The sequence below is a fragment of the Pseudophryne corroboree genome, chromosome 2 (genome assembly GCF_028390025.1).
Source record: "Pseudophryne corroboree isolate aPseCor3 chromosome 2, aPseCor3.hap2, whole genome shotgun sequence".
Taxonomy (NCBI): domain Eukaryota; kingdom Metazoa; phylum Chordata; class Amphibia; order Anura; family Myobatrachidae; genus Pseudophryne; species Pseudophryne corroboree.
The window spans coordinates 452,320,416-452,332,941 of NC_086445.1; the positions used below are offsets into that span (position 1 = coordinate 452,320,416).

General features: G+C 42.9%; 1 protein-coding gene across 3 annotated transcripts in view; it reads left to right on the forward strand.

Annotated features, from left to right (window-relative positions):
- Window positions 1-12,526, forward strand: part of GTF2I (general transcription factor IIi) — a 282,609-nt gene that overhangs the window by 149,462 nt on the left and 120,621 nt on the right. For all 3 annotated transcript variants that reach the window (XM_063953729.1, XM_063953728.1, XM_063953727.1), the window contains 2 exons: window positions 4,523-4,579; window positions 5,742-5,846. In XM_063953729.1, coding sequence (XP_063809799.1) covers window positions 4,523-4,579; window positions 5,742-5,846 — 162 coding nt within the window. The remainder of the gene's footprint in view (window positions 1-4,522; window positions 4,580-5,741; window positions 5,847-12,526) is intronic.

A 12,526-nucleotide genomic window follows, 5' to 3' on the forward strand; every position in this document is an offset into this window, starting at 1 on the left:
GCCCAGGTCCTTTCATGGAATCCACTAGGAACCCTGCAGAATCCTGAATATAGCGTAAAAACATATCAACGTCATCTTTATCCAGCGTAGCCGATTCTTCCTGCATAGTGATAGACCACCTGGCAATAGCTTTTGCAATCCAAGCACAGGCTATAGTAGGCCTTAATATAGCCCCAGAAGCCGTGTACATGGATTTTAACGTAGCATCCACCTTGCGATCCACCGGGTCTTTCAATGCGGTAGATCCTGGTACCGGCAGCACCACCTGTTTGGACAGCCTAGATACAGAGGCATCGACCAATGGCGGGGACTCACATTTTTTTCCTATCTTCCTCTTGGAAGGGAAAAGCAACCAGAACCCTCTTAGGTATCTGAAATTTCTTTTCTGGAGTTTCCCAGGCCTTTTCAAAGATAGGGTTAAAGTCTTTGGATGCTGGGAAGGTGAGGGGGGGCTTCTTGCTTTCTGTAAAGAAGGCCTCCTCCATCTGATCCGGAGCTGTGTCCGAAATGTGCAAAACATCTCTAACAGCCGCAATCATCAACTGTATCCCCTTGGCAAGTGATGCCGTTCCCCTCGACACATCCCCGTCTGCAGTGTCAGAGTCGGTGTCCGTGTCATCCTGCAACATTGCAAGTGCACGTTTCTGAGAATGAATCACAGGGGACCCCGAGGAGGCAGTATCAGACCAAACAACCATAGAGGACTGGAGGACATGAGTGGCGTGCTCAGTCCTAGCAACTCTATCAGAAATCTGGGAAATAGTCCCCCTCAGAGAGACTAACCATTCTGGCTCTCTAGCAGGGATCTGCGCTAAAACTGTGCAATCCTGATTACATGGAATGGAGTCCTCTTGTGAGGATAAATCCTCTGCAGCATATGATACATTGTCCCTAGACATGTTACCACACACACACACACAACACCCCACAAACACACAGGGTATTATGAAGGTAGAGTTTCCCCCCAAAGAATGGCAGAGAGACACCGAGATTGGAGCCAACCCACACACAGCGCTATTAAAGGTATAGGGAGTCCCTAACCAGTGCTGACTGTGTCCCTTAATAGGTGACACAGTCTGTATACAGCTCCCCCCCCCCCCCCCCCCTCCCCTTCTACAACTCCCTTGGTACCGTACAGATAGCTGGAGATTGCTCTGGAGGGACCTGGATCCACTTGGTAGTGAGAGCAGTCAGGAAAAATGACGCTGAACGCTGCTGGGTCCGCTCTGAGGAGAAGCTCCGCCCCCTTCAATAGCGCCGGCTTCCCGCTCTGTAAAGAGATTATACTGGCCTGGAGGAACAGAGGCTGACCCGAATCCGCAGACCCCGTCAGGAGATGACCAGTGTGGGGTCTGGAGCAGGCCCAGGACGCTCCCCCCAGCGCCGCACCAAGGTACACTGAGCCGCCCAGGAGCACGGTCAAGGCCGCGCTCCCGCCCTAATAGCCGCCCTCTTCACACTGTCCCCCCGCTTGCAAGGGGGTATAGTGACTAACTCGCCATGTTCAGCATCTGGGGGGGTGGCGGCCGGCTGCTGGGGCGAGCGTTCCCCTGTGGCGGGGCGCGATCGGGTCCCCCGGAGCTAACGTCCAGTCAGCGGGAGCAGTGGCTCATGACCCCGCGGGGCGGACGCTGCTCACCCCCCCCCCCCCAGTCCCACGCTGCAGGGAGGGTGTCGCCAACAGCCTCCCTGTAAAACAAAAAATCCTGAAAGAAATAAATAAAACTCTCTTACAAAGAGAACTCAGTAGAGCTCCCCTAGCTGTGACCGGCTCCTCTGGGCACATTTTCTAAACGGAGTCTGGTAGGAGGGGCATAGAGGGAGGAGCCTGCCCACACTATTAAACTCTTAGAGTGCCAATGGCTCCTGGTGGACCTGTCTATACCCCATGGTACTAATATGGACCCCAGCATCCTCTAGGACGTAAGAGAAAGACAAGATATGTGATGTTATGTGTACTGTACAGAGAGGATGTAATTAGATAGGGAAGTACTGAAGGTTATGTGGGTGGGTCTGGAATTTGATAGGCTTGTCTGAAGAGGTGTGTTTTCAGGGAACGTTTAAAGCAGCGGTGGGAAAAAATTTTTCTACCAAGGGCCATTTGGATATTTCTAAAATCCTTTGGGGGCCATACAAAAATTATCAACTTAAAAATGAGTCTGCCCCCAGTAGTTATGCCCAAGTAGGTATGCCCCTAGTCAGTAGATATGCCCCCAGTAGATATAGCCCCAGTCAGTTGTTATTTCCCAGTAGTTATGCCCCCAGTCAGTAGTTATGCCCCCAGTAGATATACCCCCAGTCAGTTGTTATGCCCCAGTAAGTATGCCCCAAGTCACTTGTTATGCCCCATTAGATATGCCCCGTCACTTGTTATGCCTCATTCGATATGCCCCATCACTTGTTATGCCCTATTAGATATGCCACCAGTCAGTTGATATGCCCCCTAGTAGCGACGCTTACACACACACATTAAAAGAAAAAAAAACACAATACTCCCCAGCCCTGCTCCTGCTTCCGGACCGTTGCCCTCCGCCTGGCCGCTCGCTCCTCAGAACTGTGGGAGAGAAGTCATGACATCTCTCCCATAACACTGCCAGAGCTGGAAGCCGGAGCTCAGGAGTGAGCTCCTGCCTCCGGCTGCTACTCAGCGGGCGCCCAGTTAGGTGAGCCTGGCCGTGCCGGATCAAGTGGCTCTGCGGGCCTTATAAGGCCCTCGGGCCTGATGTTCCCCACCCCTGGTTTAAAGCTTTGTAAGCTAGAGGTGAGTCTTATTGTGCGTGGGAGGGCATTCCACAGAGTGGGTGAAGCCCGGATAAATTCCTGTAATTTTGAGTGTGAACAAGTAATGCGTGTGGATGAGAGACGCATATCTTGTGCAGAGCGGAGAGGTCGGATAGGGAGATATTTTGAGATGAGTGGAGAGATGTATGTTGATGCAGTTTGGTTAATGGCCTTGTATGTAAGTAAAAGTATTTTATATTTAATACGGTAGAATACCGGTAACCAATGGAGGCACTGACAGAGCGGTTCTGCAGACGAATGTCTAGCGAGGAAGATTAGCCTCGCAGCTGCATTCAAAATGGATTGTATTGGTGAGAGCCTATGTTTGGGAAGACCAGTTAGGAGACTATTACAATAATCAATGCGGGAGATAATGAGAGCGTGGATTAGAGTTTTTGCTGTTCTTGTGTAAGATATGGTCGTATTTTGGATATGTTTCATAGATGTATGTAACATGAGCTTGAGACAGATTGAATGTGGGGAACAAAGAACAGTTCAGAATCAAGAATGACACCTAGGCAGCGAGCTTGTGGGGTAGAGATGATTGCTGATAGAGATATCAGGTTGATAACTAGTATTGGCTGGTGGAAATATAATTAATTCTGTTTTGGAAATATTAAGTTTGAGGTGGCGAGATGTCATCCAAGATGAAATGGCAGAAAGGCATTCAGTGACACGGGCCAATACAGATGGTGACAAATCTGGGGATGGTAGGTAGATTTGAGTATCATCCGCATACAGATGGTACTGAAATCAAAAGAGTTGATTAGTTTGCCAAGAGATGTGGTATAGACAGAGAAAAGCAGAGGCCCTAAGACTGAGCCTTGTGGTACTCCAACTGAGAGAGGTAGCGAAGAGCAGGTGGAATCAGAGAAACAAACACTGAAGGAGCGATTAGATGAGTAGGATGAGAACCAAGAAAGGACTGTGTCCTGAAGACCTAGGGATTGTAGTGTTTGTATGAGAAGAGAGTGGTCAACAGTGTCAAAAGCAGCAGAGAGATCAAGGAGAATAAGTAGTGAGTAATGGCCTTTAGATTTAGCATTGACCAAATCATTCACTACCTTAGTCAGTGCTGTCTCTGTGGAGTGTTAGGCACGAAATCCTGACTGAAGTGGGTCCAGTAGGCTGTGTAAGTTAAGAAAGTGTGTAAGGCGAGTGTAGGCAAGTCTCTCAAGTAGCTTGGAGGGGCATGGGAGCTGAGAGATGGGACGGTAGTTTGAGAGAGAGAGAGTTAGGGTCAGAGTTTTGTTTTTTCATAATGGGAGTAATCACTGCATGCTTGTACAGAGAAGGAAAGATACCAGTAGACAGAGAGAGATTACAGATTTTAGTTAAGGTTGGGATGAGCACAGCAGGCAGAGCTTTACTAATTTGTGAGGGTATAGAGTCAACGGGAGAGGTAGTAGAGTAGGCAGATGAGAAGAGTGCAGACACTTCATCTTCATTTGTAGGATCACTACAGGGGCATATATAGATTCTGGAGTTTGGGCGATAGTTTAATTAATGTTAATATATTAATCAATAATCAATGGCCACGGGGTTGGAACTGTTAATAATTAAAGGATCTGCCCCAGGGTGGTGCTAGACACCCCATAAATAAAATACATTGAAATATATTTTTAAAAAGATGTTTCTATTTAGTGGCACACTCACTGACATCCCGCTGGTTCTGTGAAATTGTAATAATCTATGCAAGTCTTCAAGGATGGAGGCAGTAACCTTGCATCTTCACTTACAGGGTCTTTGGTCCATGGCAGTGATACCGCCTCCAAGCAGTGTACTGGAACTCAGTGTGGTAAGGAATGCTTTGAAAAAGGCCCAATCAACCTTGCAGGGTAGACCGATCTGTATGCAGTCTAACAATGCCATTGTTGTTGCGTATATAAATAATAGGTGGGTAGAAGGAGTTCACTGGCGTTGAGAGAAATTTTTTGGATTCTGTGGGAGGAAAGCTTCTTCGGCTGAGTTATTAGACAATTGGGAAACTTATTATTCGAGTAGACACATTTGTCAGATAGAATGGTCTCTGCATATATGAGTATTCCGACTATTTGTTGAACGTTGAAGGCCTTCTTTGAATGTTCCCTGACAAACTGTTATCTTGTAATTGCTGATGATGGGTACCTGAATTTTTAGAATGGGACTATGTTCTCCATACATTTTTTATGTTGTATTTTGTTTATGACAAACCAAATACACTGTTATTGTGTTAGCACATACGCTATGTAGGAGCAGCAGAAAGTATAATCAAACAGGAACCCTTTATTTCTGTGCAGACAGGATCAAACACATGCTTCAAATTTTACCATGCTGCTTTCAACATAGAGAAGAGGAAAGGAGCAGCTTCTATAACAGTAGTCTGGTTGAAAACACTTTATGAACAGCTTAATATCGATGACCTCTGCATGTACAATGAACACAGATGAGAACAATGGTTGTAATATCAAAATTGCACATCTAACAGGTTGATAACTGTAAACAGTATCAGGGAAATAAAGTACAGGACAACTTGAATATTGCTCTCTAGCACAAATCATTTTTCATATTGACTCATACTTCCTTACTTCTCCGATCTGCTCTCCTAGAGATCGAGAGGGGTAGAGCCATGCGGGAGGGATAGGGGTATGGTGCTGTGGATTGTGCTCTGCTGTAATTCCCAGCATTACGTTGAGGTGGGCTGGACTGAGAATATGAGATTCATAGTGTATCGCTTCATCTGTGCCCACTAAACCAGAAAAGTGCAAGAGGTGGTAGTGTTGTCCACTTTCGCGGGTGCTGGTAGAAATACCTTAAATACCTAAAATTCATGAGTGTCACTGTAATTTTGGGAGAGAAGTAAGTATGCATTAACTTCCATCACCAGTATTTTTCTGTAGCTGTTATATTTTGATTTCCGAGTTTTTGGCAATTGTCGGAGTGTCCTATGTTAACCCCTTCATATCCTTTCCTCTCCTTAGATGATGAATATGTGCCACCTCATAAGAAGCAGAAAAGCGTAGAAAGCCTACCAGTTAATGAACAGTTAATACAATGCAAGAGGAAAACACGGGAGTTTAATTTTGGTAAGGTTTTTTCAGTCATAAGCATTACTGAGTTAAATTTGCTGTTAGAATTGCATACAGTAGTTGTTTTAGAGATGTGTCCTCATATAACTAATGTCTATATGCAGTGAAACACCTCTCTCAGTGTATTAGAGAAGCTGGGCTGCGACTTTAATTGCACTGGGAATAGTGTTAAACACTTACAAAGTCACAGATGAAGCACAATGGAACTTTGCTTGGGAAAAATCTACGGAGCTTCGTATCGGAGCCTTTCTTACACAGATCAACACACAGATATGCAAATGTTGCACATCACGTTGATCAGTATAAGCTAGCAATGTAGTTGTATTGCTCTCAAGTATTTTTTTTCCCCAAACAACTTTTTCTTTATTGAAGCATGACAAACACAAATACAATATCAAAGAAGTACTTTCAATATGAGTATAGTGCAACACATATCAAGAACAGTTATGATGCATTCAACAAGATCAAATAAGCAGTATGTTCCAAAATGGTGTCAAAAAAGAGAACGAAGACTGAGAAAATGGTGTGAACCTGGATCCATGTATCTACTTTCCATCCATTCATGTTTAAGAAACAAGAGTTCACCAAGGCATAGATCAACCATGATCTAATCATTAGTGAGGGAAATTGGTGGATCTTGGTAATATACACGCATCTTATAAAATAACGAATTCCTAAAACACTTCCAAATTTGTTCCTTAAGTGAGTGGGAGAGGGTAGCTATGTAGCTCTCCCATGTTTAAACCCCCCCCCAAAAAACAAACAAACATTAAATCTCTCCTTTTGTAGCGAGGCCTCCAACCACTACATTCTAATAAAAGATGACAGAGTTTTTCTCAAAAGAAGGAAAACGGAGGGGGCTCAGGCTGTATCCACATTTGAAGAATGCATTTTTTGGCTATTGCTGATATCGCAATGTCAATAATTTTCGTTCCTTCTGCACTATACGAGTTCCTTCGGGTAAGATGCCAAAAATTTTCCATTCTGAAGTCAGGAATAGGCAATTAAATAAATGACGATTAGCGTACCCCATACCAAAATCACGTATTACCGGATATACCCATAAACAGAGCATTAATTCAGCCATTTGTGAGCCACACATAGGGCATGAATGATCTACTGTCTCCCGCATAAGGTGTCTACGATGATGGGTCAAGTACTACTAAATATGTTCAGAAATAGTTCTACATAGGACGCTGCAAGGATTAGCTTAATAGATGTTTCAAGTGTTCATAACAGCTTTTTTTTTGTGGTTATTGAGGATTGTGCCAATTCAGTTTTCAGTGTATCATACTGTAAAGGAGTTTGAAGAAAATAATAATGTATCAATATTGGTCTACAGGAGGGGTTCTCCCTCATTGACAAGCCATCTAAAGAGTTAATATGATCATCCGGTGAGAGCACCCTGGAGAGACCAGCCACATACAGATGGAGCCACGCTCCTCTAGCCTTCTCTGCTGCGCCTAGGTGCACCAAGGCTTATTAGCATAAGCCTTTCATCTATTGTTCTCAGCTGCAATACAATACAGAGAGAACAATACAGCAGGGGATTAAGTCATTACAGCAGGGGTTAAGTATGACTGCCCTGGCTCAGTTAATCCTATTAAAGGGATAGATGAGGAGGGCTCCATCTGTAATGCTGGGATTGTAAATAAGCTAAAAGAAAAGGTCAAAGCATAGGATATTGGGGGTAAGTCAGACTGCAGCGTCAGCGATCGAAGTCTGAATCACTTTGTAAAGTGCGCACGCGCACCCCGGGAGCCCAGTGAGATGCTAACAGCACGTAGGAGCTGCACTGGCAGGGAGCTACTCGCCAAGTACAAACGAGTAAATGATCGTAGATGTGATAAATTTAGCACATCTACAATCAGATCTGAATGACCCTCATTGTGGCAGCACCTGTGCAAACAGCAGTGTGATCGACAAGTCATGAATTGTCGAACACAAGTAATACCTTGCCTGTAACAGAAAGTAAAAGGATGACCGGCAGTCCCATTTTGAAAATTAGAATTATGTATCAAAGAAAGAAATGTTGATACATATGAGTTCAAGGAGAGCTTGTGGCGCAAAATATGCCATACTTTATGGGTAGGCATTAATAATGGGTTAGCTTTAACCAATACAAGTATCTCTCTATCCTGTAAGTACAAAAAAGAGGTTAAGCTAATGCCATTCAAAAAAGCAGTCTCCGATGTAGTATTAGTATATTTATCTTTGTTATGAAGCCAGTCTCTTAAATATGGAAGATGGGCAGCATGACTGTTAGCAGTAATATTAGGGAAAGTAGTACCACTAGCCCTCTTACCATTCCAAATAAAAGTGTGCATTATTCTTTCAGTCTCTATAGTATCTTAGAGACTGAAGAGTGTAAAGACTTCTTGGGAACAAGATATTTCTCACTAAGTTTGTGTGGCCTAAATACGATAGGTTAAGATGTCGCCACTTCTCTGCTTCATCCTTAATAATGTGTACAGATGTGTCCTCATACATCTTGCCTCAATACGCCATGCAGGGGGAGATGCCTGGCATGTGTGAGCTGACGGGTCCCATGCAGCTCTACTAACGCCGGGCATCTTTTTTGCCAAAAATGTGTCTTAAAAGCATTGCTAGGACGCACAAGTAGACTTTACTGATTAAAATTATATGTGGCATACCTATATTCTGTGTGCATCTGCGGCTGTATCTGCATACAAAATACTACGTTACAGTGATTTCCAGGAAAACACTGTAGCATACCATTTTGTATGGAGATACAGCCGCAGTCACACAAAGAATATAGGCATTCTGCATATAATTTTAATCAGCATAAGCTGCTTGTGCATCATATTCACACAGTGATGTGTCAAAGACGTATTTTAACATAAAAAAGTCGCAGATAAAGACACTTGGTGCTACCGAGTGACGCCACTGCACGAGGTGACTTGAAAGGCTATTTAACGTGACTGCAGCAAGGATGTAGGAGGACACATCTGTGGGGTACATTTACTAAGCAGTGATAAGAGCGGAGAAGTGAGCCAGTGGAGATATTTCCCCATAAACCAATCAGCAGCTCTGTATCATTTTATAGTATGCAAATTATAGATGATACTTCAGTGCTGATTGGTTGCCATGGGCAACTTCTCCACTGGCTCACTTCTCCGCTCTTATCACTGCTTAGTAAATGTACCCCTGTGTAACAGTGTTCAAATTGAGTGCATATGACATACTGAGATTTTGGGAAATTTTCACCCCTAAATATGTTATAGATTTAGTCACCCATCCAATGGGAGTCTCCCTAAACCATGCCGGATGTGTATAACCCTGTCTCAGGCAGAAGGTGGTAGACTTCTCAAAATTAACCTTAAATCCCGACACCAATCCAATTCTTTGATTCGCACCATCATCGGTCCAAAGGTCCCACTTCGGTCTGATACAAATAAAATGAACATTGTCCGCAAAGGCCAATATTTTCACAATTTCCTCTCCAATTTTTATACCCTGAAACGGTGGCCAATTCTTTAAGATTCTGAATATGGGGTCCAGAGCCAAATTAAAGAGCAAAGGTGAAAAAGGACAATCCATTCTTGTTCCCCTGGACATCAAAAGCCCCCTCCCACAGTCCCATTAACTAACAACGAGGTAGTAGGAAGAGTGTAAAAAAATTAATTAGAGCTTGAAAACTCGGTCCAAATCCTCTCCTTTCGTAACAATAGGTCCAAGACACCATATCAAATGCCTTTGTGGCATTAAGGCGCAAAAGAATACTTGAGGAGTCAGATTTGAGACTAGCCACGATCACCGCTGCAATGGCTGTACAAATGCCCTGCACAGAGTGTCTACCTCCGGCAAAGCCCAATTGATGGTCCATAAGTATAGAGTCAAGAAAGACCTGCAGTCTGTCTGCTAATATTTGGGCCATTATTTTAAAACTGACCTTTAGCAAGGTAAAAGGACGGTAGGAGAAAGGGAGGGGTCAGATCTTTGTTTGGTTTTAGAATAAGGAAGGTAAATGCTTGATTAAAACTAGGCAGGGGCTTCCGTTTTAATATGACAGAAAAGTGCATGAAGCACTGTTACTACAAACTCCTAAAGCATGATATTGTAATTCTACTGGAAATGTATTCAAATACATAGCTGATATAGCTCCAGCAATCTCCTCTTCAGTTATTTCATTTCCCAGTGCCTCCCTCTGTTCCGGGGGAATACAAGGGAGGGCTGCCTCATCTATTAACTCAGACATTCAGACACTGTCATGCGGGGTAGCGCCATAACTATGACGTTAATAAGCTAGAAATGTCCTAGCAATGTCTGAAGTTTTGGTAAGCAGAGTAGAGGAGTGACTATCGTAAAGGGCTGCCATGTGGAGCTTACGTTTAAAGGATTTAGTCATATTACTTAGTACTGTTCCTGTTTTGTTATCTCAGCGAAAATATGTTTGTTTAGTGTAATCCAGGTTCAATTGGGCCTGTGCTGTCCAATAATTTACGAGATTGAACATACTTGGTGTGGGTGGTTTCATTGGGGTTTGAAATGTAATTCCGCAGGCAATCCTGTATAGAATGCTGTAATTCATTATGTTGGGACCTAATTTCCTTATTTCTCTTTGCAACATATTTCATTATAAATTTATGTCCCCCCTTAATCACTGTAGATGTTTTCCTAAAACAAGTCGGGGTTGTCCCAATACTCAAGGTTATAATCCGAAAATGGGGGGTCCACCAAAGAGTGGTTTGCAGACAATTGGGAGATATGCTGTGCGATTCAATGGTATTGGGAACTTGTCGATAGCTGGCTCTGATACTGTCTTAAAGTCTCTGCCAAATGTTACATTATAATTTATTGTACTATGGGGGTTATTCAAAGATGAACGCAGATCGCTGCATAATGACCCACTATGTTCTGAGTAATAGCCTGTAAGTCACTATTAGGTGCATACACATGAAACAATGTAAATTTGGCATCATAAATCTGAAAATCTGTTAAGATGTATCGACCCTCTGGGTCCAAAACCATATTTAAGGTAGTGTAAGGAAGGTGCCTGATGAAAACAGTTGCTACTCCCCTAGATTTGGAACGGTAAGAGGCAGAAAGGCACTCTTCAATCCAGCCCTCATGTAAGGCTGAGCGCTCATTTGCCTTCCAGTGAGTCTCTTGCAAGTCAACTAAGTATTTTGAGGGACAAAGAAATCCTTTTACATTTAATAGGGGGGTGTTGAGCCCACCTACATTCCAGGAAATAAATTTGATAGAATTAATTGTCTGTGTAAGGGGTTGATGTGGTTCAGGTATGGATGCCGTCATCCTATCCCAGATAACAAAAGTGTAGCAGTAGTTCAATATACATTAAGATAAGGTCCCCCCTGCCTCTGCAAACAAGGGAAGCCCCAAATATTCCTGGAATGTGGAACTGTCATGCAGTTGTGAAAAATGTAACATTACTAGTACAGTTTTGGTAAAATCATCATTGTAATATAAAACACGTATACAGTTCTTGATTTATAAAAAAAAAAGAAAAAAGCTCCCTTCCCTTGCAGTTAATGTCATTGGCATTCTTTAAATTGCTTGTTGCCGTTGGTTGCCATTATTGTGAAACCAATCAGGTTCCTGTCTTAAGATGTACTTCTTATGGGTCTGATTCAATTTCATAGTAAAATACTGCAATTATATTATGTTTTCATTAATACAATTATATTAATGAAAATGTTACTCGCTTTTGCTCTCACCCATATAAGGTGCAAGCAAACAGCAATGCTTATTAATTAAACATTGTGCAGAAACATAGCCACAGGGTTACTACAAAACATTGCGTCTAATTGAGTTAGCTCGTGAAGGTTTGTTATCATGGAATGCATACTATATCCCTGTAGTTGGGATGCCGGCTGTCACATGACCGACCGAAGTATCCCGACATCGGAGGGGATAAGTATTTTTACCCCCCCCCCCCATACCTTCCGTCCCTAACCCTTGGGGGGTGGCGGCTAGGGCTAATTAAAGAGGGAAGGGGAATTGTGCAGCTTTAAGGATTCGAGTTAAGGGAAGCCGAGGGATGCCCAGTCACCTGGGGCAAAATTTACTAAAGTTCGTTTTGGTGATTCAAGAGATCGGGCATTCTGTTCAATTAAATTTCCATTCGATTTGGGTTGAACAGATTTACTAAAGCCCAAATCGAATGTCAAATCGATTCTAAAGGCAGATTCAAGTCCTATCCCAATAGAAACCAAATTTCTGAAAAACATTGATGTTTTCCCATAGACCAACATGAAATCCCCTAATTTACTAAAGTTCAATTTGAAATCGAACTCTAAATCGAACCTCAAATCCCCAAATGCTTAGAATGATCTTTGACATTCGATTTTGGCTTCTAATCCTATTCTAATGATAGGAAATTGATAGTGATGACTTTTTAAGTACCGAAAAACCTATACCTTTTTGGATACTTAAAAAGTAATGGATATCCAAGGTTATGGTATGTTGTGCACCTACCTACACAAAACAATTCACCACCTGACTGAGATAACCCTGGAGCAACGATCAGACCACCATCAGCAGCTTAATGAGTTGAATAGAGCACATATTTCTACTTATAGACAACAAACGTATTCTATTATTGTGCAATGGATAGCACTAGAGCATAATATTGGACAGTTTGGCCGAAAAATATATAGAAATGTAAAAACATGAGTGAAATAACTGGCTAT